The sequence below is a fragment of the Poecile atricapillus genome, chromosome 1 (genome assembly GCF_030490865.1).
Source record: "Poecile atricapillus isolate bPoeAtr1 chromosome 1, bPoeAtr1.hap1, whole genome shotgun sequence".
NCBI classification, from domain to species: Eukaryota; Metazoa; Chordata; class Aves; order Passeriformes; family Paridae; genus Poecile; species Poecile atricapillus.
In genome coordinates, this window is record NC_081249.1 from 72,007,061 (window position 1) to 72,034,952 (window position 27,892).

The 27,892-nt window shown below is 38.9% G+C and overlaps 3 protein-coding genes across 14 annotated transcripts in view; 2 read left to right on the forward strand and 1 right to left on the reverse strand.

The window, feature by feature from the left end:
• Window positions 1–14,734, forward strand: part of ZDHHC20 (zinc finger DHHC-type palmitoyltransferase 20) — a 49,898-nt gene extending 35,164 nt beyond the window's left edge. For 3 of the 4 annotated variants that reach the window (XM_058826911.1, XM_058826659.1, XM_058826821.1), the window contains 6 exons: window positions 1,638–1,770; window positions 3,355–3,481; window positions 4,722–4,811; window positions 5,926–6,041; window positions 6,475–6,552; window positions 8,706–14,734. In XM_058826911.1, the coding sequence (XP_058682894.1) occupies window positions 1,638–1,770; window positions 3,355–3,481; window positions 4,722–4,811; window positions 5,926–6,041; window positions 6,475–6,512 (504 nt within the window). In that variant the 3' untranslated portion in view covers window positions 6,513–6,552; window positions 8,706–14,734. The remainder of the gene's footprint in view (window positions 1–1,637; window positions 1,771–3,354; window positions 3,482–4,721; window positions 4,812–5,925; window positions 6,042–6,474; window positions 6,553–8,705) is intronic. The other variant, XM_058826734.1, reaches the window with a different exon arrangement.
• Window positions 14,735–14,874: 140 nt separating this feature from the next.
• On the reverse strand, window positions 14,875–16,527 carry MRPL57 (mitochondrial ribosomal protein L57). Of its 7 annotated transcripts, none has more exons than XM_058827112.1 (3): window positions 16,415–16,491; window positions 15,814–15,841; window positions 14,875–15,349 (listed from the first exon to the last, which is right to left on the reverse strand). In XM_058827112.1, the coding sequence occupies exon 3, from the start codon at window positions 15,342–15,344 to the stop codon at window positions 15,033–15,035; it is 312 nt and encodes a 103-aa protein (XP_058683095.1). In that variant the 5' UTR covers window positions 15,345–15,349; window positions 15,814–15,841; window positions 16,415–16,491; the 3' UTR covers window positions 14,875–15,032. The 7 variants fall into 7 exon arrangements, with proteins under 7 accessions (XP_058683095.1, XP_058683514.1, XP_058683013.1 ...); XM_058827531.1 differs by having other exon boundaries at window positions 16,328–16,461; XM_058827030.1 differs by lacking the exon at window positions 15,814–15,841 and having other exon boundaries at window positions 16,415–16,527.
• Window positions 16,528–16,601: 74 nt separating this feature from the next.
• SKA3 (spindle and kinetochore associated complex subunit 3) lies at window positions 16,602–27,719 on the forward strand. Of its 3 annotated transcripts, none has more exons than XM_058826371.1 (9): window positions 16,602–16,729; window positions 18,204–18,268; window positions 19,163–19,328; window positions 21,218–21,638; window positions 23,252–23,355; window positions 24,074–24,255; window positions 24,458–24,673; window positions 24,812–24,924; window positions 25,738–27,719. In XM_058826371.1, exons 1-9 carry the CDS (start codon window positions 16,624–16,626, stop codon window positions 25,769–25,771), a joined length of 1,407 nt encoding a protein of 468 aa, XP_058682354.1. In that variant the 5' UTR covers window positions 16,602–16,623; the 3' UTR covers window positions 25,772–27,719. The 3 variants fall into 3 exon arrangements, with proteins under 3 accessions (XP_058682354.1, XP_058682518.1, XP_058682426.1); XM_058826535.1 differs by having other exon boundaries at window positions 24,461–24,673; XM_058826443.1 differs by having other exon boundaries at window positions 24,077–24,255.
• The last annotated feature ends 173 nt before the right edge of the window (window positions 27,720–27,892 follow it).

Below are 27,892 nucleotides of genomic sequence, written 5' to 3' on the forward strand. Positions count from 1 at the left end.
TGGCAATTTATTTTTTATGGTTTTGGCTGAAGCTACCATCTAATGGTAATGGTTGTGTTCTGAAGTCAGAAAGACTGTGTAATTAATAAACCATTACTTTATACCTCAGGAGTATTCTGAGCTTTTCAGACCTTTGTGAATGGTTTCATCATACAGAATATTCACATAAACCTTACTTGTGTTGGAAACAACTAGTAAGCAAGGAAATTGGAATAACCATGCTGTCCAAGCTGAGCAACCACTTGAAAGTGATCCAGTCACAATCTGAATTCCAGTACTTCTATGCTTCAGTAGAAAGTTTCATGCCTTGGAAGTTAGTAGTGGGCTCTTGCATACTTCTCCATTTTCTTGGAGAACAGGGGCTAAAGCTGCTGATGTGCTTCAGAAATTGGCACATCCAAGAGCACATTTGCACACCAACCATTTTGTTCTTAACAAAGCCTGTGCTGTTTTCAAAAACTCTGTCTTAACATAATACCAGTGTTTAATAAATTGTCTTTCTTTGCACAAAGCTTTGCCGCAGGAAAGCTGCAGAGAATTGTCCTAAGGTAAAATCCAATATTGCTGTCATTATTTAAATATTGTTCCTACTACAATTTTTCTAGTCCAGTCATTCATGGCAGGTATTTACATCATCACAGAAGGAAGGAGACTAATAATCTGTTGCCTAAAAATATAAGCCATATACAGGGAAAAGGATATGCCTATGTACACTTGATCTTAATTGAAATGTGTTTTAGCTTAAAAAAGAAAGCCAGCCATAGATAAATGGGTGCACTGAATGTGCTAATGGAAAAAGTAATGGCAGTAATGCTAAGTAAATAGCTGAGTAAAAATAGCCTCTCTGGTTTCATAATGTTGTTAAAGGTCAACTGGTTGAAAGTGCTGTGATTTTGAAGATATAGAGCTGAAATAGTATTCTTACAAATCCCATTGGCCTTTTGAAAGTGGAAGTCTGAAAATAGTTTGGGGTGGAATCGACAATCTGATATGGGTGGGAGTTGGTTTCTCTATGGTGGTTATACTGAAATTGTTGGTTTTTACATAGATTTCTGATGATTCACTTCTACCTGGTCAGATGTGGCAAATTTGTTTTGTTAGGTACATGCTGGTTGTTGCTTAAATATTAGAGGTCATCAAAAATTGAAGATCTATCCCATGATTTATTTAGGACTTGTTCATAACAACCATTTCCCTTTTACACTCATTATACCAATTGAGAATTAGGTTCAGGTTTATTAGCTTGTGGCAGGAATTGCACTTTTTTTCCCCTTCAGAGGAAGTGACTTTGGACATATTTTCCCCATGTCTCTTCGGCCGTGGCTGCACAGTTAACATTTTCTGATACAGAAAATGTTTTACCTTGCCCCCTACTGTGCATTTGAAAACCACGAATGAACATGTGCCCTCACAGTACTAAACATGATGGGGAATGGGTACCCATGAGATTTAAATGCTGTTGTTTTGCACATTAACATGACATTAAAGGAAAGCTGGGCTGCTGCTTTTCTTTGTTGGTGAAAACTGAGGTGAAAGACCTATAGCAGTCTGGGTGTGGCAGGAAATGTTCAGCAACAATACTGCCTTAGTTGCTAGGAAGTGTTAACATATTTATCTCTTTCTCTCTTTCTCCCCAGAATGAGTTGCCAGATACCCATGCAAAGTTCCACGTCCTATTCCTTTTCTTTGTGGCAGCCATGTTCTTCATCAGCATCCTGTCACTCTTCAGCTACCACTGCTGGCTAGTTGGAAAAAACAGATCAACTATAGGTCAGTTCATTGGGATACGGAACTTTGCCTTGCCCAGAAGAACAAGAATTCAGTGAGAATGTGAAGCCTACATGATCTGTCATCACAGATAAATTGATTTTTTTCAATACTGTGCAATAAAACACATATTTGGTCGAAGTAATTAAAGGTGAAACAGATGGGAAAATTAAGCCTGTGGAGCGTCCTCTGCTGGAGCCAAGCATTTAGATTCATGACTGTTCATTTCTCTTGTTGGTATTTTTGAGATCTCTGAGGCACCATGCCTCAAATTTGTTGTGTTTTTAAGTGTGAAGTATGTAACCCTGTTGCTACTTGCCACTCTGTTGTTCTAATACTTTGAGTAGCTAGGTAGCCCCTACCAAATCGGAGGCTCTGCTGTACATGAACATGTACTACATTTTGAACTAGCTACAAATGAGTATTCTTAAATCCTGTGAAAGAAAACTGACCTTATTGTTAGGAAGTAGCTTGTAAAAGTGCGATAAAAATGAAAACACTGATGCGCATTTCCTAGATAATAAGAGATTCCCATCATTTTATGCCTAAACATTTTAAATGGCATTGATCAGTGAAACCAAGCTATGTGCATTTAATTAAAATATTTTAAGTTCTTGCTAGGAAACACTTGTGAGAGTGTTTTTTGCAGTGTGTGGGGGGACAGGGACTGATGAGTATTTCTACAACTGAGTAAGTCAGAATCTTATATCTTTCATTGGAATTTAAATTTCTAACCTCAAAAATAAGTGGATTGATTAAAAGTAAAATAATTTCATCTAGAAATTTTTTGCTAGAATTTTTTGATTGGCTGACAGGAGAGTTATTTGAATTCTTTTTATTTTGACATATCTAAAGTTATGGAATATTCACAATTTCTTTTTAGCTTTGAAGAAAACTTCAGCATATTCCTTACCCAAAAGTCAGAGGCCATAATTGGCAACACAATATTTTATCTGTTTTCTGGATCATGATCGTAAAAAGACAAGATACTGGTATGGAGGGAGAGCAGTGATTCTTCTCAGTTCTTAGCCAAGGGTGTAACTGGACTGAGTAGAAAAATGGTGGTGTTTTGCTATAGTTCATGGTGTGTCTGTTTCTAATGTAATAGATTTCATCTTCCTCTGATAGCACGGGATGCTCTTAATTCAGCTTCCTAACTTGGCAGATGTGAAAAAACCTCTTCTGTATGGGCTTAGGTCCAGCAGTGCTTATGATAAATTACTCCTAAAAGGGAAAATCTTCTGCTCAAAGAGGGCTGAAGGGAGATCAAGTCATCAAGAAATAAGGGATGTATGTGCCTACCTTTGGCATACTGATGGTACTTAGCTTTGTCTCAGACTTCATTAAATGTAAAGAGAGAAAGTTAACAGGGTGACTGCTCTGTTTACCTGATTTTCTCATTTTTCACTAACCCTGTGTTTTTTTTCTCTGATTACTTGAGATTATTTTTTCTTCCCCTCTGCCCCCCATAATATACATCAAGATTACCTCACCTTGCCCAAAACTGGTTCCACAGCAGAGAAGTTTGTTTCTTTATGTTCCCTGACTCCTTACTGGTTTAATGAATTGCATGTTTTTATTTTACAGAAACATTCCGTGCACCCACATTTCGAAACGGTCCTGATAAAAATGGCTTTTCTCTTGGATGCAGCAAAAATCTAAGGGAAGTTTTTGGAGATGAAAAGAAGTATTGGTTGCTCCCTATCTTTACCAGGTATTCAGTCTGAACAGTAATGAATTAGGGAATTAATTGATTTCACAACTTTCACCTTGCTTCCTTTTCTAGTAAAAAATAAAGCACAGCTGAAAAGCCAGCTTTTGTATCCGGTACAAAATTTGGTGCAGGGAAAATGTGCAAGAGAAAACTATCATACTCCACACAAGGTTTTCATTCAGAGACAGTGAGCTTGTTGACAAGAGACTTTTAAATGCAGAAATTTGGAAAGCTTTTAGAAGCGTCTTGCAAAAATTGTACACATTTTGGTGGTAGTCTCAGTGATTATAGAGCAGAAATCAGCAACTCAGGGGAGATCAAACAGCTGCATCACAACAACATCAGTTTAAAACACCCCCTCTTGCTCCTGGAAAAACTTGACATCTTTCCTTTTGCTGTAGATGACAAATTAGGAATCAAAAGCCATCTAAGAAAGTGAATGTAAATAAGCAACAGAGGGGGTTAAAAATCTGATATTATGAAAAATGCTGGATTTAAAATGTCAGCTGAGCCAGCATTAGGGAGTTGCAGACAAGCCTGATGAAGCAAGACTGACATGCTGCCCACTCCCAGCACTATCAGACTTCAGCAGAATGAAGTAGGAACTGTGTTTCAACACTGCTCTTGGGGGACTGTGTATCAGGTAAAAATGTTGCAGAACCTGTTTGTGAAGCTGAGATCTGGTATCAAACAGCAGAGGCAATACCAGCAGCTTAAGTTGACTCAGCTGTTTGTTCAACTACCATGTGATTAAAGACAGAAACTCCACTGTAGATGGCTCCATCTGTTTTGCTACCACATTTTATCCTGATAAACTTTAAAAGGAGGCTTAGCTAATTTCAAAATTAGGGGTGAAGGGGAAATCATGGCCACCAGAATGTTATTTATGATACAGCTTCTGAGGCTGTAAATACCAGGGAGTCTAGCCATGTGAGCATGCTGGTTTGGGAGACGATTAGGGCTAGAGTCTACTGAAATACATCTGTGTTTCTGAAATCCACAGACTTGTGTTGTGCATAGCAATCCATACTCAGTGATAAGGGTGGGAATCAATTGAGCTCCAAGATTTAATTAACTGATCATCTGATTTAGTGGTAGAACTGCCTTGCTAAAGTCTGGAGTTCAGTACTGTGCTCAGCTAATTGATTCGAGCCTCTAGACTTTGCCTCTTTCATGGGTCCTTGTTCAGATCGTTTAAGTCAGCTACCAGCAGTGATTTGAGTCTTTGTTTCTCATTTAGTTTGGGTGATGGATGTAATTTCCCTACTCGTTTGGTAATTATGGATCCAGAGCAATTTGCAGTCTCAAGCCAAAATGATCCTGCCAAAAGGTAACTATAGCACTTAAAATACTGATTTTGTACTGTTTAGTATTTATCTAGAGAAAAAAAAATGTCTCAAAGTTAGTTTTTTTCATTCTCTATGCTTCTTGTCATCTTCAGAGTAAGTTTGTAAGTCTTCAGTGAAAGATAGAATGGATTAAGACTAAAAAGTTGACTGTGTGTTGGTTTTGTTGTAACAGAGGACAAGGCTCTAAGGAAGTATTAATACAGAAAGTAAGAGAGCTTACTGGCTCTTAACAACAATCAGAAAATTCCTAGGGAAGTCTGAATAGTCATCCATGGAAAAAAAAAAAGTTTTGATTATTTGTTTGTTTTGGGTTTTTTTTCTGAAAGGCAAGGTATTATTTGTATTTCATCTCCTTGAGCATGCTTAAACAAGTAATGCTGAGACAGTTTACAAGAGAAGTAGATCTCTCATGCTGGGGATTTTAGCTCATTACTTTTTATTCCTCCCAAATTTGTATGTTTTGTATCTTCAGTGTATCTCCAAAGAGACAAGAGTCTCTGTGTGCATTTTCTGGGATGTTTACATTTGCCACTTTAGAAGGCTTCTGCATAGTTTGGTGAATTTGTCAACTGAAGGTTGTTGCCAAGAGCTACTTGAGTTACCAGACATTAGAGGACTGAAGGGCAATACAGAGAAGAAGTTATTTCCAGTGCAACATAACCTGTGGAATTTACACAAGAACAGGACCCTTGTGCAAACAGCAAAGTATCCTTTTACATTCAGAAGATTGTTCAGAAGAAGGCTCTGGCATTTGTGTAGGATAAGATGGCATTTGTTTGCTCTTCCAGATGGAACTGCATAGATTTTCTTTTTAGCTGTGTAGCAGTGTTATTGCCAGGGTGCCATTTTTTATGTATCAGTCCATGGGTTTTTTCCATTAGAAGTGAGTGGCCTGTGTCAGGTAGGGGTTTATTTTAGACTGATGACTAGAACAAGCCTGTAGAGGAATTAGATTTGGGGGCAGGCAACCATTTCCAGTTGGCATCATAGGGTTTTTTGTTGTTAGCTTTGCTTTTAAGTAGCTTCACTGTTCTAGGAATGTCTGAAGCAGCTACTGGTATTACAGAATTCCTGTTGACTTTGCTTATTTTTCAGCTCTGTAGCCAATCAGTCCTTTCCTACTCGACCACTCAGTGAATCACAAAATCGGTTGCTATCTGGTGATTGTCAGTGGGTGGAAACTGGCCCTGAAGAGGAAAACGTGAAATCAGGTAGTGGTTTTGTTTGTGGTTCAGTTTTCAGGGGTTTTTTTGTGTGTTTTTTTTTTTTGTTTGTTTGTTTGGTGGTTTTTTTGGTGGTTTTTTTTTGGTGCCTATAAAGACCTTAGGAATTGCCTGGAGTGATATAGAAGAAAATGTGTTCCATGGAATCAAATCAGGATATTTAGAACTTAAGGTTAATTTGCATCCTATGTTTTGCTCCAAAATTAGTTATTGTGTGAAGGTAGTGGATGGCAGATGGATAGATAATTCTCACTTTTGCACTTCAGTTCTGAGATTTGGAATCTTTTATGTTTGGTTAGGGGGAGGAAAATATTTTTGTAAAGTAGGCACAACACAGTCAATGTGCTTTCTGGTTTGAAATCTTTGCTATTTGTTATGCGAACCTGCAAAAACACATAATTGAGATTCTCTCACCTTCTAGGTGCAAAAAAGCATATTATAGTTTCATTGGAAAGCTGATCTCAGCTAATTACTAACCAACCATCTCAATGAGAAACAGGTAAGACTAACATAACTGATTGCTGTTTCTGTACATGTATGAATAAAATTCATGTCTCAAAGTCAAAAATCAGCTAGTCATGGAATGCAGAGGAGTCCTCTGATATTGGATGAGTAATAGCAAAGTCTAAACAAAATTCAGAGTGGCTGTTGAGAAGACAAGAATGGGAGTAATGCTGTAGTGCAGGAAACATGGGCTGGCTAGGCCTGGGATGAGTAAGAATTATCCTGTAATTTAGATTGAAGTGGGTAGTGCTGGATTTGTTACCAGAAAAGAATCTGATGCTAAATGCAATTCTGAGATGAAATGCTGTCTTGAGGAAGAGCTCCTTAAATGTCTTTTTCTTAATCATATATTGGTGGGCCATGTTCTGCACTTTAGGAAATTGCATATGCACAAGGAAGGTCAGTAAGTGAATACAGGTCTCTGCATACAGACTGCTCTGTCACATTTGGAATTGACTGTGATCTTTTGGAATGTTTTTTGCATTAAAATGCCCTGTATGCACTTTGCGTTTAGGAAATACAGTGACTGCTGGTGTATATATAAAACTTCTCTTGGTGTATTTCCAACTACTAGATTAGACTTCTTTTATATTGACTTTCTACTGTGGTGAGCTTATAAGCTCCTATTAAGTCTTTCTGACTGGAAGAGAAACAAATCTTATTTGGACAACTAACAGCTGTAGAAGCTAGAGCTGAGTCATTACCCCCTGCCTCTTTTGATTTTTTTTTTTTTTTGTTGTTGTGGGTTTTTTGGTGGGGGGGATATAACTCTTTTTTTTATTAGAAATAAAACACTACATTTGAATTTGGTAAGCTCAATAATTTCAGGATTACTTTTTTTTTCCCTTTTAATTTTTTTTAAGGAGCCTTCTGACCTAAAATTATAGTTTTGGGAGAGGGTTGTTTTGTTTTCAAGGAAAAAAAAAACCTTTCTAAAAGGTCTTTGTGGGTGATGATGTGATGCTTGGGCTGATGATGTTGGTCAGACGGCTCAGTGTAAACGCATACAAAACCAAGATTAGACTAGTTAGTTAGGACTTCTGAAAAACCTACTCAACCATGAGAACTCACCAATGGTAAGTTTCCCTTTCCAACTTTTCTTACTGCTATATAAATGTGCAAAAGAATATCCCAAGCAAGGGGTTCCTTTCAGCCTCCAGCTATATAAAACCTAATCTGACCTAAATAGGTTACGAAGGCTTTTCTGTTCTTCATGGAGCAGAATAGAAGTTTCTGAGAGCAGCTCATCCCAGCAGCCTTTGATAGGGTATTATAGAAAGATCTTAATCTTTCTTTCCACTGACCTAGAGAGAAAGCATAGATGACTGTCTTAAACTAGACAATTAATTGGTAATAGTTTGAGATTCATTTCTTTTCTATCCTCCCTCTCTTCCTAAAGTGAGGCCAGATTTAATAAAGGAAGAATTTGTACTTTGTGTTACACTTGCCCAAACTACACTAGTTTTAGAAGTTCTATAAATAAAAGTGCATAATTGCACCCAATGCAAAAGCATTTAGATATGTATTACCTTAAATTAACTCTGTAACACATTGTTTGAACCATTCTGAGTTCAGTTGGATTTGATCACAGTTTAGGCCAAGGTTGTTAATTCCAGACCTGCATTTCTAAGCAATTCTACAGTAGCTGTGAGATCCAGCATCTGTTCTATGCACTTCCATAGTACCCTGTAACAGGCCAATAATTGTATTTTTAAATTTTGGGCCTGTAACACACAGCAGAAGCAAAGTCATGGATTATTCTAGTGTACGGAGCTTAATTTGCAGAAGACAGACATGCCCCAGGCTCACCTAGGCAAATACCACTTGTGTCCTCACATCTATCAATTTAATTCAAAACTTGAATTGCCAGTCAGGGATCCGGGATACTTTAGACACAGATCAGCAGTGATAGATTGATGTTCTTAGCACTGATAAGCTTCTAAAGCATAAGAAGTGTAAAACAAAAACCCACGCCTCCCAGAAAGCTATTTCTGAGTTGAAGTTGCCTTAACTACTTACCTTAATCAGAAGTCTGTAAATCATATGTCCCAGGTGCATTTGTGTAATGCATGTGTTTTTTCAAAGATGTGTTTTTTCAAAACTGACTGGATAATTCCATTAATTACTTTTTTTTTTTTGTTTCACTAGGTTTCTGCAACACATTTTGAGCTTGAATATTACTTAATTTTGTTTGGAAGAAGCTGAGCAGGAAAAATGGAACATGAACATTTTAGGAAGAGACAAGAAATTCAAGTTTCTGCACAGTACAATGGATTCTTGTAAGCACTATTGCAGAGCAGGGAAGTTAAGACAGATGCCTTAAGATTCTTAATGTGCATTTATGCAACACTGAATTATATACTGCTACCAAAGGGCCAGATCCAGAAGTGCCCTGCTTGGATGCACAAGGTCCAGAGTGGGAACTATGCATTTCTTTTATGCTGCAGTGGTGGGGGTAGATTGCAGAGACTCCTACCTCCTCATGGGCAAACTTCATACCTTAGGCACTGCAGAAGTCACTTCCATAGCAGGTCTTCAGAGTACAGAAGGAAAGAAAAAAGGAAAAGGAAGAAAAAATAGAAAAAAAAGTCAGCCTAGAGCATGGTCAGCAAGTCTGAAGTGGGAGTATATATAGTTCAGATGCCAGGTGATGGGGAAGGGACTAGATGATATCTTCTCCTCTCCTCCTATTAACCCCATGATCACAGCTCTCCAAGTCTTGTGGGACTGAGGGTTCCTTCAAAGGAACTGTGCTTTGGAGCAAGGCAATGCCAACAACATAAAAGCCTTTAACTTGGGTGTTGCTTTTTTGCTATAGGGTTGAGCTTCCTCATCATTTTAACTTGATTTATTTAACCATACCAAGGACAGAGCTCAAAGAAGAAACTTGTGTTTTAGTTGAAAAAAACGTGGATTATTACTTTCCAACAATTGTCAGTCAGCATACAAGGAAAAGGCAGTCCAAAAAGGAATTAACAATTACTGTATTTTCTGTTACTGTTTGCTGTGTTCTTTGTAAGGCAGCAACAAAATGGCAAAGTACCCCTGAGAAAAATCATATTGCAGTTGTGTGTTGCTAGAAAACAGAACCAGCAGAGTACTGCTTTTTCCGTGGGAGTCTTGATGGTTTATAAATACTGTTTTATACTTTTTGTTTTATCTTTTTAATGAAGGCACAAGGTTTTATTGGTTCTAAAATACAAATATCAGGTACTTACAAGAAGATTAGTGTTGGATGATAGATCTATGTTAGCACACTGAAAAATTGCATTCTTTAGTCTCCCACTTTCAAGTCCAGTTTGAGTGATGCTGAAACTGGTGAAGACTGATGGCTTTGTGCAGCAATGTACCTATTCACAAAAGGCAAAATGTGTTTCCTGTGTGAAGAATCAAGCCCATCCCATCCTCAGCTCAAGACCTACAGCAAACAACGTGGGTTTTTTTTTCCTCATTCCTCTACAGAGAAGACTACTAAGTCATCTTTGGGTGGTATTGGAATTTTGCACCTGGAAAAAGTGACAAATGCTATTTTTCTGTCTGTAACTTTTCTGATGTTCAGCTGATGCTGATTACAAATAGACATGAGCCCTTTTGATACAGACTGAAGGTAGTAGTCAAATTGATGATCTAGTCCAAAAGAACCTGTTTAGTTTGTCTCCCAGACTGATTGCTACTTGAGTTAAATATGTTTATGATGGAAATACTGTAAGGTTTAAAATAAGTATTTTTTGTCTTTGGGTATCATAATTTTTTCTTAAATATTAATCTTCTGGAACAAGAACTCTTTGAGAATCTATTATCATGATTTCACTGTTCAGTGTTCTTGAGACAGAAGTAATGGTCCAAACTTGCATGTTTTATAAAAGTTGCAGAACGTTTCTTCAAACTTTGTACAAGAAATTTTGCATTTGCTAATTCCAAAACTTACAAAAAACGTTTGCTACACATTGATCTGAAAGGTTTAGCTTTTTCTTCTCAAGTGTTAAGTGAGAAGTGCCCATCTTAACATAAGCTCTCAGCAGTATCGCACCAGCAAAATTCCTTGGGGAAGATAACAGAGAAGGAAGACTGCTTGTTCAAATGGCTTGTTCTGAATAGCAAAATTTGCAGCCCCAAACACTGGTGGAACTGTCATGAAGGGCCTGGGATAACATCTGGCTTTTACTTCATCTATGTATTATAGCTGAAATAAAAACATGTCCATGCGTAGACATCATCTAGCAGAACTACAAAATGTCTATCAGAGTCCTAAGTATCACTGACTCGGCAATATGGTCTCTGCTCCCCCCACCCACTCCCCAAAGTGCTTCATATACCCCTCCCCCCATGAATGTATGTATCCTGGAGGCCAACATCAGGAGAATTTGTTTGATTTCTCTAGTCAGGATAGTGAATCTACAGAAAAAATTGCAAGTAAACAGGCTGGACTATCTCCATGTGCATTTTCTAGCCAGTGCTGCTTTTCTGAAATCACTTCTTTGTATATCTGATAGACATTTTTGAGGCTTTTCATGAAAAACTGACATTTCTGACATGTTTATGCAGATCACAGGAATGTTTTGTCCTAGGTTTTTCATATTTGAGGTGAACAAAGGAGAGCAGTGGTTTTAGGATAATCCTGAGGTCAGAGTTACTGTTGGTATAAAAGTAGGCATTACTGAAAGTCACTTTGACAAGTACAAAACATAGTAAAATGATTGAAAGATGATTCTCTCACATTTACCACCCCAAGCCCTTTTATTTTTTTCCCCTAGGGAACTGAGGCTAGGAGAAACCACAGGCTGATTTAAAGGAATTAAGTTCTCTAAGGGAATTGTACTGCTGAACTCGAAGGCCATTGAGTGGGATGGAGGAGTTAGGTTTTCCTGGCAGGCCTGGACTTTGGAGGAGGTATCACGGCTAAGGCACCAGGATGACATCCTCTGCCTTTGGAGTCTGTCCTGAGCATTCCCTAGGCTGTGCTGTGCCCGGAAGTCCATGAGGGAGCAGGATGGCTCTTTGGCTGTCAGTCTGCAAGCAGCCCTACGTGTCCCTGCCAGCAGAGGCAGGGGCTGCAGGAAGAGGGTTGGTCATGAGAGCAGAAGGGGGATGGATCCTGAGAAAACAACTGTTTAGGGTGTTGGGCTGTTTTTGGTTTTGTGCTTTAACCTACTCTGTATCAGGGAGTCTTGAAAATACCTAGGATGTCATTAAAAATAGCAGCCCTTAAGTTTTTAGATCCATTAAAGTAATGACTACTACAAGCCATACATAGTAGTTACTGTAGGATAGTTGACATTGGCTGCAATTAGAAACAGCATTTGTATTTCTTACTGCTTTTCTCTTTCAAAAAAATCTACATACACTCAAAAAAAAAAAAAAAAGGCTTTAAATTCTCAGTGTGAGGACAGAAGCCTGATGTAGGGGAGGATTTCAGTGTGATTTGTTCTCCGTTTTTCTGAAATGTCTTGAAATAAACCTGTCCCTGTGAATATGAGGCAGGAAAATACATCAATAGAAATTACTTGAAACTACACAATACTGGGGTTTTTTTCTTACTCACAGAGTGTCCAACACACACATCATTGCTGTTCCTGACAAAGGTGTATTATGGGAGGAGGGCAGAAAGAGGAATAGGTTTCTGTCATTAATTGACTTCCTACAGTATTATTTTGAGACTGTATTGATATGAGTCAGATGTGACTAAAAACCTTCATTTTAAGTAATCAGGGGGTTACTTTAGAGGAAGTTTGGGCACTTCTATTTTTAGTGATTTGAGTAGAAATCATGGTAACCTTTTTGTTAAAGCTGCCTCTTGAGTGTGGAATTTGCAAGTACCAAGCTACTTTTGGTATGCTATTCTTACAAACTGGTCCTGTTTTCCAGAGTGCTGAATTCTTACAGTTTTCAGGTACTGTTTCTTTCCTCTGGTCTTGTGTGGCTCTCCTTTATTAATTATAAATCATCTTTTGGGTTGGGATGAATTTCAATACCACTGAGTATGCACACAAAGACTTCATGATCTAACTGAAGTATGGTCCAGCTATAGCTAGGCAGAGCCCCAAGAGGAAGGAAACTGCAGCGTTTGCAGCAGCATTAGTGTCTGGCAGGCTTACCAAGATGGGCTGATTCCGACATAGATTGACCAAATATGCCTGGATCTTGAGCGCTGACTGACCAGATTTTTATTAAAAGGTAAATAACAACAAAATCATGACAGCTCTGGGCTTCATAGTTTATGTTCTCCAAGGACACCCTCTAAAGTTGTGTCTGACTGGGACATTTGGGTGTGCATTTAGAGAGGCTCCAAACAGCAGTTATTTTTAGCTCACAAACATGTATTTTCATAGTACCTAAAAAACAGCGATATGTGCAACTTCAGAAGCTCTTCTATCCCTAAATGGCACCAAAGAGAGCAGGTGCACATGAACCAATTTAGTACTGAATGCATTTGTTACACTCATTTCTATCAATTTATTTTGTATATAGAGCTTTTTATACACATTTTTCTTAATTACATAACTGTCATGAAGCTGAGTTGTAGTTTATTTTAATGCAGATTAAAACTGGTGTTTGGCCATTTGTTTTCTGAAGCCATTACTTGAATTTGTTTCCTATTAGGTAGTGAAGTCTGATTATGTTTACAGGATCACTTTCTTTGGTTTTGGGAGATTTCCCCATTCTTCCTACCCCCTGTCCTAAGAAACAGAGAGCTCATGCTCAGCAGTCAAGCAGACGTGTCAGAGATGAAGTATTTGTATTACTTTAATTATCACCAAAGCAGTGGGGGTGACATGCTGATCCCCTTCCGTTTACACTGCTTAGCTGACAACTGAAGACACTTAGCATGGTCCTCTCTGATTTCTCCTGTCCCTTATCCTGTTACCAGCTTTATTGTGGGAAACTTAAATCTTCGTGAATGATGATTTACAATCATGAAGCTATCCCAGAAAGAAGCAGCGTTCCTGCTGTTAAGTCTGTTCTGTTTTTAACTTAGATTAATGAAATATCCCTGGGTTATCTCTGCAGTTCCTTTTGTATTTGCCAGCAAGGGTCATCAACATTTGCACTAATCACAATGTCCCAGCTGTTCTACTTCCACAAAGTTGTTTTTTTTAATTGTGCTGCCTAAACTTGTAATAAGCTGTATTTAAGTTTGGGATGACATGTAAAAGATACCTGTAATAATGATGCACTTATTGTATTTTTTTGTATGTTACAGATAGGATTCATCCTATGCACAGAGAAAATGTTTCCATTTATAGTTTAATACTTGAAGTAACTTTTTGAAACGGGCTTTTATAAATGAATTAAATACAAAACCACATTGCTTTGCCTGGAAGTTTCTTCATGTTTTAATTGTATTTGCAATTTCCCCCTATGTATACTTTTCCATTAAGTTCTCTTAAGCCATTTATAACCAATGAAAGTGCATTCAAGATTTTGTACATCAGTGTTCAGACCTGTTCATACTTCTCTGAAGTATAATTCATGTTTAATAAAAAAGTACCATTTTAAGCCTCTTTTCCAAAGTGATATGGACTTGACACTTGAATTCATCAGTGAATGCAACATCAACTTAATAAAAGTATGTGAAAGAATCTGAAAAGTGCTCAGCTGTAGCATCTGTGTATTAAATCAGGGAGAAAAACTGCCTACCTGGGAAGCACTGCACCATTGCTCTGGTTTTTACACTCCAGCTGTAACAAACCTAAGATTACACTCACTCTTGACACATCTTCCAGGTCACTGGGTCATGAGGGGAAATAAAAAGCCTGACTTGTGACTAACTCCTATTCCTTCAGGTCACTAAGCCTGACTTAGAAGTCAACTGCTCAAGCAGGAATCAGCCATGTTCCTTTTAGATGAGGAACAATCTGTGTACGAGAGCTGTAACACCCAAGCTGACACTGACAATGACACTGGCAGTCAAAATCAACAATTCTTTCCAGAAAGTTTTTCTAAAAATGGAGAATTTTATAACATTCCATGAATTCCAGCTTCATCCTCCTGTCTCTGCAGTTCTAGTTCCCCTTGATCCTTGCATGCCTGACTGCAAGTGTCATGTCATGTCTCTCGTACTGGTGTACACAGAACAATGCTTGAGGAAGGAAGGGAGAGTGACCAGCCCAAGCCATGTGGCCAGTACCAGCAGATGAGACCTTTCAACACTCCAGGCTTTCAGAAGGCAATCACTGAAGCTATAAACTAGGTTATCTATAAATCACCACCCCTGCACCTGGTAACATGCTGTTTAAGCCCTGAAGAACAGAAGGTTGACAGATGGTAGACAGCCACACAAAGAACTTCTCTAACAAAGCAATAATAAGAAAACATATGCTGTTCCAGAGGACTACTTTTAATGTAACATTTTGTACACCACAGCAAAGTCTTATTTGTCACCCACCCTAATTACAGTGAATTACCATAATAGGTATGAGAGCAGATCCCAGGGTAGTGCGTGACAGGTGCCAAATATAAATATGCTGTATTTATTCAACATGTCCACTTCTTTGACACATTTAAGTGGTTTAAATGATCGCTGATGTATCTGTGCTCAGGAAACTTGGCTTGTTTCAGGCTTTTGAAAGCTTCCCACTTCGCACGTCTCTCTTCGGCATTGTGTTTGTATTCCTGTTCCGGTGTCAGGTAAGGCTGGCTGAGCCAGTATTCATTCTCTGCTTCAATTTCCAACCTTCGGATCATTGCTTGCTTCATTGCAGTGGTAACCTGTCTTGGTTGCCTGTACTTCCCAATCCACTGTTTTCCAGGAATTCTCTTCCGCAGCAATACTGTTGTTAAAAACATTTTGCCTTAAAACATGAACAGAAATATAAAATACTCATTACCTTAGGGACAAAAATAAAATTTTGACAAGATTAAAAGCTCTGCACTCACTCCACTGCCTCTTAGCTGGCCGGTTTGAAGTTTCACGCTCAGAACCTGGTACTCACAAACCACCACAAACAGCAGGCAGCACAAGGCCACGTACACTAGAAACTTAAGAATCAGAAAAGGGGAATTGAAATCTGTGTAGCTTAAGAATTTATTCAGTTATCCTTACACTGCAATTAAAGCATATCCTCCATAAATTATTTAAGAAAAATCCAGTTACAGATACTCAAGAATGAAGGGTTCGCTTCACTCACGCCTTCTTCAAATAGCTGTGTTGTCAAAACAGAGTACTTCCAGCTCTGTCTTCTCACTCCAAATCTGACCTTTCCTCAGCATTGTTTGGAACTACAGTCTCTCCGTAAGCTTATTAGCATGTAATTACCTAGTCCTGTATCCTGACCGAAGGAAACCTGGTTGGTAGAGAAAAACAATATCCTGAATTAGACCAAGTGGCGTAAGCGGAAAGCACCACGAGACTCTGACAGAACACGCCGGGTCTAAGGGGCAGGAAAGGCCGAATGACGTTCAGACTTTACGCAAATGCTCCTCGCTTTCCTGTTCATTACTCCCAACCCGCTAACACCCAGGTTATTATATCCCAGGTTATTATATCCCGCATTACACGGGATTCCATCAGCTTTAGAGAGTCACAGAAAACGTGGAGTTGGAAGGGACCCACAAGGATCACCGAGTCCAGCTGGCCCTGCACACGACATCCCCAGGAGCCACACCATGTGCCTGAGGTAGTTGTCCAAACCCTTCACGAACTCTGTCAGCCTTGGTGCCGTGACCAACCAAGTCAGCCAAGCACTCGTACCACAGCGCAAACCAGCACTGCCGCTAAGGCAAGCCAACCCACCCCGTTCCCACGGTGCAGCTACACGCCAGCATCCTACTCTCCGGTCCGATTTAGAAGCGGAGCCGCGGGGATCCGCGGGGGCACCACCGCCCCAGTCCCCAGCTCCCCTCCCGGCCTCACTCACCGAGGAGCTCCTGCGGCGCCTGCGGCCCGCGCGGAGGGGCCAAGATGGCGGCTGGCGCGGCTCTCGCGAGAGGCGGCGGTGGGCGGGGCCCGGCGGCACCAATGGGGCTCGCGCTGGCGGCAGTTTGAAGCTCCTCAGCCGCGCGCGCGGCCCGGCCCGGTTCGGTTTCGCTCGGCGCCGCCTCGGTCCCGCTGCCTCCGCTCGGAGCCATGGACGACGTGACCAGAGGCTTCTTTGGCAAGCTGCGGGACCTGGCCCTCACGGTGGAGAAGGAGGTGAAGCAGCTGGAGCGGGCCATGCGCCGGGAGGACTCGGGTAAGGGCAGCCCGCGGCCGTGGGCGGCACGCCAGGCCCTGGTGGCTTCGCAATTTTTCCTCCTTGCTCCTCCTGGGGCTCCTTGCTCGCTTTGCGTTCCCCCCTGCCACCGTTCCCCTGTGCTCCCCTGGGAGTGCCTTTGGTGGGCCTGGAGGTCAGCCTGGGAGTTGACCGGCTGGGAATTGTTTGGGCTCCTCCTCATTATCTCTCTGAGCTCCTTTGTGGGTGTGCGGCTGAGTTTTTATCACGGAGAAAAACAGGATGACTGGGATGAACTGGAAATCACATTCCTGCTTCTCCTTCTTTTCGCGGATCGATATGGGAAAACATTTGCAGGGCACGATCTCTCTCCGGACAGATAGCAGGCGCTGTCTTTTACACTATTTGCATTAGTCTTGGTTTCAAGTGAAACAAGTGGTGGTTGCTGCGTTGAGTAAGTGAGCAAGGCATCTGCCCAAGTGCAAATACAAGGGGAGAATTCAATTTTTTGCTGATATTTGTTTTTCACTGGTCTCTATATTACTTTTTTTCCGATTTCGTCCAAAGCTCTTTAAGGATAGAATTTTAATGTACGTAGTTCTTGACAGCCCAGGGACCTACTTGTTTTATCAATATCTGTCATATACAGTATTAGCTGCAACATTAAATGGAAGCCTGGCCAGTTTCTCTATGGAGTTTAACACACTGTAAAAAGAGTAGTTTTTTGCTGTGTAGGGTACCTGACAGGAACTAGTTCTCTTTGGTTTTGTCTGTACTGACTCTCTTTCTCTGATGTATCAATCCAACATGTCTAAAATTATAGAAACAGAATGGTTTGAGTTGGAATGGACTTTAAAGGTCGCTTAGTTCCAACGCCCCTGTCTGGGCAGGGACACCTTCCACTAGACCAAGTAGCTCAGAGCCCCATCCAACCTGACCTTGGGCACTTCCAGAGATGGGACAGCCACAGCTTCTCTGGGCAACCTGTTCCAGAGTCTCATTATTCTCACAGCAAAGAACTTCCTCCTTATATCTAGTCTAAATCTTGTACTGTCACTACATGCTTTTGTAAACAAAGTCCTTAAGCAGCCTCTCTTCCAGGCTGAACTATCCCAATTCTCTCAGCCTTTCCTTGAAGGAGAGGAGCTCCATCCTTCTAAACATCCTGGTGTCCCTCCTCTGGACTGGCTCCAGCAGGTCCATGTGCTCCCTGTGCTGGGACCCCAGAGCTGCTGCAGCCCTGCAGGTGGGGTCTGAGCAGAGCAGAGCAGAGGGGCAGAATCCCCTCCCTGGCCCTGCTGCCCACGCTGCTCTGGATGCAGCCCAGGACACCTTTGGCTTTCTGGGCTGGGAGTGCACACTGACAGCTCATGGCCAGCTTCTCATCTGCTAATACAGGAAATTGCATTCCCATGTAGATTGTTACTTTCATGCTGAAACACTAAGACGCCTCTTTTGCTTTCTAAACTATTTTATGTGAACATGTGTCTTGAAGACTATGAAGATGAATCTCCACTAACAGTCCTGCTTGACCTCCATTGCCAAATCAAGACTCAGAAGGTAACATCTTAACTTGCTTCCTTGTTGAAAAATTACATGTGTGTGCATGTTCCATAGACTGATGGTTCTGTTTTGATCATTATGACACAATTCAACTTTGTTAGTCAGCAATTATAGCCCTTATTTTTATTCTCTTACCTCTAAGTCCTCATAATAACCATGGATGTTGGGATAATGCCCAAAAACTTGTGGGTGACTCAAAGTAGGTTAGCAATGTTTCTTAGTTTGTAGTCACTATTGTCACTCAGGTCAGCAAGGAACAAAGGTTACAAGGGAGTTGTAGCTGTGCCAAGGTATGAGGAGAACAACTGAGGAACAGCAGCCATCAACAAAAAAGATAAGCTTGAATGTTTTCTACATGTTCCACCCTGTAGAACAAAACCAGTCGTCACAGAAGTTTTAGTACCTTCAGCCATTTAGTTCAGCTTGTGAAAAATGTTGTCTATTTCTTATACAGAACCAGAAAAAATGGGTTATAGAAATGAGCAATATAGAAATAATTTAGTGATATTAAAAGTGAGGTTTACCTTCTCCTCTGCACTAATTCTTTGTACATATGGAGTAAGAGTCCAAGTTAATTGCTGTTATTTCATATTTTTCTGGAGTAAAAGCATATCATTTTCTTGGCAAGGTTACCAGTAAGTATTTATCATATTGTAAACTGTCATTACAGTTACTTTTGTAAGTTTCCATGCACTTATGCCCTTTATATTCCTGGTATTCCATAGGTATATATGCCTGATGGTTTTCAGGTATAGAAAAGACCCAAATTCTCTGCTTATCTTCATCTGAATTGCAGTTGAATACTTACTCCCAAAATGCTTCAGGTGTAGACAACTACCATGGGGTGATTTGAAAACCAGTATTTCTAAATTCCCCTCTCTGTCCCCAAAGAAAGATGTTAGTACCAGTCTTGGCAAGAGTTACTCTGAAAAAGAAGCAATTCAAGAATTTATGAAGGCAAGTGAAACCTTGATGCAAAGAAATGCAGCAGATCTTGGAAAAATAAGAGAGCTGTTCCAGAAATATGGCTACAAACCACGTGTCAAAGACTCTACAGGTAATATTTCTTGTCAGTACAGTATGTGAAGGAAAGTATTTTTATAAAATGTTTCTCTTTAGCTATGTGTATATTTCTGTTGATCAGGAGATCAAGTACCTCCATGTCATTTGCTTTATAGTAATATCCAGAGGGTGAAAGATTTTTTTGTGATTGGTGCTGTAAGGATAACCAAAACACAAACACTTGGAATTAGATCTTCTGGCATGCCTTTAGGTTACTGTGTGTTGGGTTTTGGGTTTTTTCAATAATAATTATATTCAGAAAATATGTTAGCAAGTATGTTTTCATAACCCAGAGAATTACACTGCTTCAGCTTCTCATGCATGAGGAACTATTGTAGATCCACCTCAGTTGATTTGTATTCACATGTGATGGTTTCATTAAATTAAATCACCCTAGAGAATATCTTAAAATATGTGTTTCACAGCACAAATGGGACAAGAGAAGAATGTATGGGAATTAGGTGGCATGTGACAAGCAATAGCATCTTGATCCTTGGAGGGGAAGGAGGTCCTTAATCCAGTCAGAAAATCTGCATACAACTGTCTGAAAAATCCAGATGTGCCAAATGAGTTAAAGTACTACACCTGTCAATGCTACACATACTCCATTTGGTATCAAGGGCCCAATCAGGCTTCAAAAAGCCTTTGACAGGGTCTTAACCTTCTCTGAGCATTATCCCAGTCATTACACAAAACAAAAACCATATTGATGCCAAGTTTAGTTCCTATAGCTGTTTTATACAGATAGGGCAGAAAGCTCTTATTTTTACAGTACCTTTCTTCCTATACTCCCTTTGCCTTTAAAGGAGTCTCCTAACAGAGCTACAAGGTTAAATTATTTAAGTTGTATTTTTGAGCTGAAAGTGTATCTAAAGACATAATACCACTGCAGACCAGAAGGTATATTACTTTAAATAGCCTCCCTCCCCCTACCCACCTCACAGAATCAATTAAGTTGGAAAAGACTTCTGAGTCATCAAGTCCAACCTGTGACCGAACACCACCATGTCAACCAGACCTCAGCACTGAGTGCCATGTTCAGTCTTTCCTTAAACACATCCAGAGACAGTGACTCCACCACCTCCCTGGGAAGTCATTCCAATTACCTGTTCTGTTAAAAAATTCTTGCTAATGTCCAACCTGAATCTCCCCTGGTGCAGCTTAAGACTGTTTTCTCTTGTCCTGTTGCTTGTTCCCTGGGAGAAGAGGCCGACCCCCACCTGGCTGCACCCTCCTTTCAGGCAGTTCCAGAGAGTGATGAGGTCCCCCCTGAGGCTCCTTTTCTCCAGGCTAAACACCCCCAGCTCCCTCAGCTGCTCCTCACAGCACTTCTGACCCAGATTCATTGTCCTTTACTTTCTACATCATGCAGAAAGGCACAAACATTTTGGTTTATCTAACTCCAAAAAGGAACAAATAACACGTTTACATATTTTTGCAGTGGACTCCTGTTTTTCAAAAAGCTGTCTCCTTTCACAAGTTTTTAGTTGCTGCTTCATAACCTTTCCTCAATACTGTTTTTCTGAAGAATGAGTATTCTAGTACTGTGTGCAGTCTTTGCTCTTTTCCCAAAAACCTTTTCATGTCTGTGCAGGGAGAAAAATACACTTAGGTAAAAATCTTTGAATTTTATTTTCCCTAGAAATAATATTTACCAAGAATGAAATTCAATAAATGTGTGACTTATAAATATAGCTTAGCCATATAAGCTTTTGATATCTGTTGCAGCTTCAAGTTCAGTGCTTTAAAGTGAAAGAAGGAATCTGTTTTTTACAACAACAAGTGAAATAATTTGAATACTGGGGAAGTGTCCCAATTTATTTTATAAATTCTTAAAACAGAAACTTCTGACATAATTTTTTTTTCATTTCTTTTCTTATAAAGAAGAGGAGGATGAAGTTAACAGTGAATCAGCAGTGTCTGTCCAGAATAAATCTGATGAAGAAAAAGCAAACGATGTATCTCACTGCTCTGCTTCTACAGAGAAGCCACCGTTGCCCAAAGACGCCCTGCATAACCCCGAGCTCTCCGATTTTGGTCTCTCACAATACGCTTTCTCCAGGCCTTGGAGCGCGCTGAGAGCACAGCACACAAGTGCGCGTCAACTAAAGTCAAAGCATGAGACTCCGCTAAAACTGCGAACGCCCCGGGCTTTGCCCAAAACACCCAAGTGTAAGCTAAAGATGGATGACTATGAGTCTGCAACACCAAAACTGGAACACTTTAGCATGAGTGAACATACCATGTGTCTGAATGAAGATTACACGATGTCACTTATTCATAAAACTTCTCATACAATCAAAAAGTAAGTTACTGGAGTTCAGATTGTTTCTGTACTGAATTTTCTGTATTTTCTTCTAGCTAATCTAATGTCTTGCTCCTTTTGCCCATCTCTTTGTCTTCAGGTGGGTGATTGTTATCTCTCAGGTGCTGGGTCCTGTGTCATTGGACTCCCTACACATCTTTTCATGTACCCATTGCAGTGCCAGATGCTGACATGAAATACATCTGGATGTGCTCCTTGCCTTGACTGCACCATAAGAACCTTCCACACACAATTTATTTACAAAGAGAAAAACACAATGTGATCTGTTGTTTTCCATAACCAAAGGTTTGAACCGGGGCTTGTCTGCTGTAGATATTACACAGCCAGTGTAAAGGTTGCAGAAGCTTTATTAATATAAAGAGAAAGCGGTCTGTAAAGCATTCAATAAATTTATAGAAGCATTGTACTGTTTCTAACATAAGCCCCACCTTACAGTATATTCCTTTTGCTCCAGTCTTCTGCTGAAAAGACTTCTCTAGATTTTCACTGTTCTAATTATAAAGAAAAATAATTGCAGCAGTGAGGTCATGTGTATAGTTAATAGGTCATGTTTTTATAGGTAGTATTAGCAATTTCCATTTTGTTCCATTCTGAAAGCTGACTACCCAAATATTTGATGTTTAGAGAAATTGTTTGGAAAACAAGGAACATATGCATGAAAACCACTCTAAAAATTCTACTGGTTCTGCTCATTGTAAAAACTAAAAATCATATGGTTTTGACTACCTGTAAGACTTCAAAGACAAAACTGACTTGAAAACTACTTTTTTATTTAAACTAAAGTTTGAGATGTGTTCATCTAAGTAAAATATACTGCTTATTGGGGTTTCTTTTCAGCTTAGACATTTTGTAGAGAAGATCTAAATCTGGTTATGATAGTTAACATTACTTTTTAAACATTAAAATAATTTTCTTTAAAGACACAGACTTGTGTGCAGGTTAGGTAAGCTTCCTCTCTGCCTGGTATTGTCTCTTCACTGTTTCACTAGAATATCTTGGATAAGAAAAAATATTTTTTAAAATTTCTGTTTCCAGTGTTATGGAATTGATATTAAATAGCTTGTCACTTTGAAATCACTAAATTTCATTTTAAAATAATTTTGGGATTTCTCATTTTAAGTAGTTATGTAATTGCTAAAATTACTTTAAAGCTCTATATATTTGATTAAGAGAAACAATCTTATTTAAAGTTAAAAATTCAATTAAAAATCTTTTTGTGTTCACAAAACCCTCATTAGTTTAAAAGCAAAAGATATTTCCTCTTGTACTATATAATTTCATCGGCAACAGGCAGTTCAAAATAAAACCCCTAACAGAATTGATCATCTGTCCTACCCTGGTTCGGGTTTGTTTTTTTTCTTAATGCCTTAGATTGAAATCTCAGTGGTTGATCATTTGTGTCTGGACTGAACATTTGCATAACACAAATTGCAGTAAAATCACAGATGAAAAAAATCTATAAAAAATTCAGATTTGAGAAAACTAAATTTTTACTTGCATATTCATGAATGAATACTAGAAAAGTGATTAGGTTGGCAACATTCCTTCAATTGTGACTTCTTCATAATACTTGAGAGCTAATTGGTTTGCAGGTTGTTTAAAAGAGGAGATGATACCGGAGGGAATTTGCCAGAAATGACAGTCAAGGAAATCATGGTTACTCCTGCATCAAAATCAAGTAAGAGAGCTGAGAATGGTAAGTTAAAAATTTATGAAAATAATATACATATGCACTTTTACAGAATGCATGTGTAAATGCATTGTAAACACATGGTTAATTTAAATTGTGTTTCTAGTTAAATATGGTTATTTCAGGGCAAGTCATCATATGAGTAGTAATGTCTAAAAAAACGTTGATGACTTCTGTGGGAAAGTTTCTTACTCCCTATAAATTTTTCCTCATTCTTGTACTCATACATTCATGTACTCATTTGGAATTATGCAGAGGAATTGATCATTTTGTAACAGCAACTACGTTATCCATATTTGAAATAAAATTACTGTTTTGCCTTACTTAGCCTTTTTTTTCCTGAGAATACTCATTGGATCTATTTGAAGACAGGAAAGGAAGGGGCTAGCAAGACAGTTATTTAAGATTTTCAAGAGTAGTGCTAAAACTTCTTTGAGAGGAGAAGTAGATTATTTTAAAAATCTTGAGACAAACATAGTGACAATTGAGTAAATGAGAAGGTAAAGCAATGCTGATTTAAGTTGGGCTTCTTCAGCTATATTCAGTAGTGGGACTAGAACGGCTACTTTGCATTTGCTGCTTTTAAGGAATACTATAATTTGGCTCAATCAAGCAAAATATCAACTAAAATGATACATGTTTTAGAAAATGAAACTGGAACTGGTAATAGTAATGTGTGTGTGTACTTATATACTTCTAATTTTATTTTGCTCACCCTTGATAGCAGCAGCTGACTGGATGGCTTCTCCTATGGTATTTGTGTTCTGTACTCCGGATGTGAAGGATAAAACAAATAACACAGTATTATCAAGGTCACCAGAGACAAAGGAACTGCCTCTTCCCAATCGTACAGCAACACCACAGTGTCCAGATTTTCAAACAAGATGGCTAAAAGCTGAAGCTAAGGTAGTAAATAGAAATTATGTACATTTTCATACACTTTGTTTTAAGCAGATTTTAGTATGTCAGTTTGGGATTCTTTTCCAATACTATTTTTTCTTATGTCACTGTAGAAGTTCTTTCTAATAGTAATTCTGTAAGAATATTTAGTAAATACTTTACCTAACATAAGTAAATTAACTGAAGGCATTTAATACTTCTTTTGCAGCAGCAGGTAATGTCAGGGGGGAAGATTGAGTCAGTGACAAAGAATGATGCAAAAGATACATCATACAAAGAAGAAAAAATTCCTTTTGCTGCGAGCTCTGATGAATATCTTAAACATTGTGGTGACCCTTCCCCTCCCAAACTGGAACACTATGACCATTTACTCAATACTCCTCCACCTCCAGAAATAACAAGGATACCAGATAATGTTCTAAAGGTTAGCTGATATGCTTTCTTTTCCCTAGCTAATTTTAATATCAAAATACTAGAATTAAAAGGGCCTAGTTCTATCTGAAACCCATCTATTTTGAGTTCTTAGGTAATTCTTTTTATTCCTGTTTAATGTTTCTTATAGATGCTTTCCCAATATAATAAGGTAGACTCTTCTAAAGCCAAGGAAACAGAGACCAAGGCAGGAACTACACGCTATGAAAGCGGTTCCACTGATTACTGCAACAAAGAGAACAGGTTTGATTACATTTTACAAATTTGGTTAAGTAATTTAATTTGTAGGAAGTACAAAGAGGCTTTAATGCACTTAGAAATTAATGTAGCTGCTTGCTTTTATACTATCAAAACAGCCCTTGTTTCTATGACTAAATAACTGGGTTTTGGCTACCTGTTTATAAAGGACAAATATTATAGCTGACGGTGTGTTTGGATCCTCCAAAATTTTAAAAAAGAAAAGAAAAAAAAAGGATGACAGAATTTTACTGTAGGTTTATCTCAAGGTATACTTTGTTTTACGGCAATCAAAGCACCAGTGAATGTTTTCTGAGTAATTTAGGCAGTGAAACAAAAGGATTTGGAGACAAGTATCTAAGTGAGAAATGATTTCACACTTGTTTTGGTAAAGACAGAATTCTTTAAATGAAAAGCTAAATAAGTATGACTAATCTTAGAACAATTGAATTATAGTTTTATAAAGAACACCATCAACTTGAATATAAAAAAGCTTTTATGACAACTTTATCCAAGCGTACATATTCCTGATTCAATGTAATCTATATTATGCTTGTTGATTATCTGTTAAACTTAGAGTCTGTAGAGTCTCTTATTTAAATAAGAGGTACAAGAAATATGTAAGGAACAACAACCCAGAGTGAGACTGATAAAAGTTGGTATCTTACTAGGGAGTTGGAATCCATTTGAGTCATCTCACTTTAGCTGACTCTTTTTGTTTGTTGTCAAAATAAAAAAGACAAGTTTTCAATATTTGTCTTCTGCTAATTAAAAATATTATTTAAATAAGCTCATGATTACGTCTGGGTATATTTTCAGAGGATATTATGGAGTTTTCAAGACAAACATCTGAAATCAAACTGAAGACCATGTTGAAACTTTCACATTCATGGATCTTATCACCAAACCATAACAAGTTCAAAAAGCAAAAGGAAATACTGGTGGGAAGAAAGAGCCATAACGAGAAAATGGAGAAAATTTTTTAATGGAGAAAAATTCTTTATCCATTATGTGGATAAACGTGTTTGAACTAACAGCTTGTGCTTAATTTTCTATTGATGTTATTGGCAAATTGTATTGAGGAGTTTTAAACATGTGGCACTTCAAAGAGGAATGAAGATCCGTGTACAAAGTGGTACTTCAGTTGTTTGTTGTGTAGGATTGCATTTGCAGTAGGCTGTAGAGAGTGCACTCAGGTTGTAATAAAAGGTAAGTCCAGTATATTGCTTTAAAAAGAGGATATCTCTGGCTGTTCTGGTGACTGTCATTTTAGGGCTGAGGCTGAAGTCTGGTACTTCAACAGCATCTGGTATCTTCAACAGAAACAAGTAAATTTTTTTGTTTTGGAAGAGTAACTCCTGCTTTACTGTTTAAAGTACTTCTGTGCTTGTAGTCCTTTCTGCATTGCTAAGATGTATCTGACACATTCCTGCATCAGACCTACTGTTACTGCTCTGGCAGACAGGCATTTCCCATGCAGCTTCTTTCTTTATACTTCAACGTTGTATCAGGTGCTGTGCACCTGGTTTCTTTGTAGCCCTAGAAGGTGACTCTTGCTCTACTGTGAACAATTTGAAAATGGGTGATCATTACTGGTTATGTGTATCTTCAGCTGCTTGGAAGAATTTGCTGGCAGGCCTGTAGGTGATTGTTTTCTCTCCTGATGCTGCCATGTGTATTCTCTTCAGTGCTGGTGTCACTTCTAACCCTTTAGTAGCTGACCAAGCTGAAGCTCTCAGAGCTGTTTGGCACTCTTTTGGGAGTCATAGTAACTAGGATTATTTTTCTACCTGCACTTTTTCTGTTTTCCACTAGAAAACCCAGCTCCATATCCTTGTTTGAAGCCAGTTTGCTGTTTCAAGTGTCAGCTTTTCCGCTAAGTGACTCAGGACTGTTCTTAGCGTTTGCCTTCCAGCTGATGACTGAAATTCCGTCATTTCTATGAGGGCAAACATGCAACACTGGGGAGACTGTCCCAGGAGATGAGAATAAGTGTATGTTTTTCTGAACTCAGCTCCACATTTTTTTTTAACTCTTCAGGTTATGCAAACATCTAGAGATTCCCACAAGTATTTCTTCATTTGCCTAGACTTGTCCTGGTTAAAACTTAACAAGTAAAGGTGCCTTTTTTCCTGCTATTAGTAATTTTCCATTTATAAGCATACAACAAATTAATTGGAGAAAGTGATTTTTTACTAGTTCTGATCTAGGCACATTGTCATCGAAATTGATTGTTTCGGTTTAAAAGTGTGTATGTATTAGTGTGTCAGTCTGTGAGCTTAATTAACACTATTGGATACTAAATAAATCTGTCCCAAATGCTTGGTGTCTGCTATAAGAACACTTATTTGCTCTACCCATCCTCTTCAGAGAGTGAAGGCCACACCTGCTTCCAGCTTTTTCATAGATTAAAAACCTGGTGGGGTGAATGCTGCTTCTGGAATTTAATGGCCTTGGGAAGGTACAAAGTATTCTTGCTGCAGAACAAGAAGGTTTCAACCAGACAGATTTACCAGCACTGAACAGGAAGGATTTCACAGGCTACATTTTCTTTCCTGCCCTGAAGCAAGCCAGATACTCTTTTAAAATGAAATGGAGTAAGCAGCACTACTGTCCCAGACCTTGCTGTATTCCCCCTGCCTTCAACTAATGAAATTCTCAAAAGGGCTTAGAAAAGTCTTCCCTAAGCTTGAGAACAACTCAGCACTCCACTGTGCTTTCCTCCATTAGGGAGCTGTGGAGCTGTACCTTGCAGCGCTGAGGTTCTCCCTGCAAGTCACTTGCATAATTTTGCTTGCCTATTAATATTTTTTGCTACATATTATTAACTAATATCTTCATTATGAGAACTGAAACCTTAATATCTTCTGGTCTACTTAAGCTATTGTGACATGATATAGGGATGAGACTTTTTGGAATCAAGAAATTAAGTTGTGTTGGTTTTGTTTTTCTTGCTTGCAGTATTACTCTAACA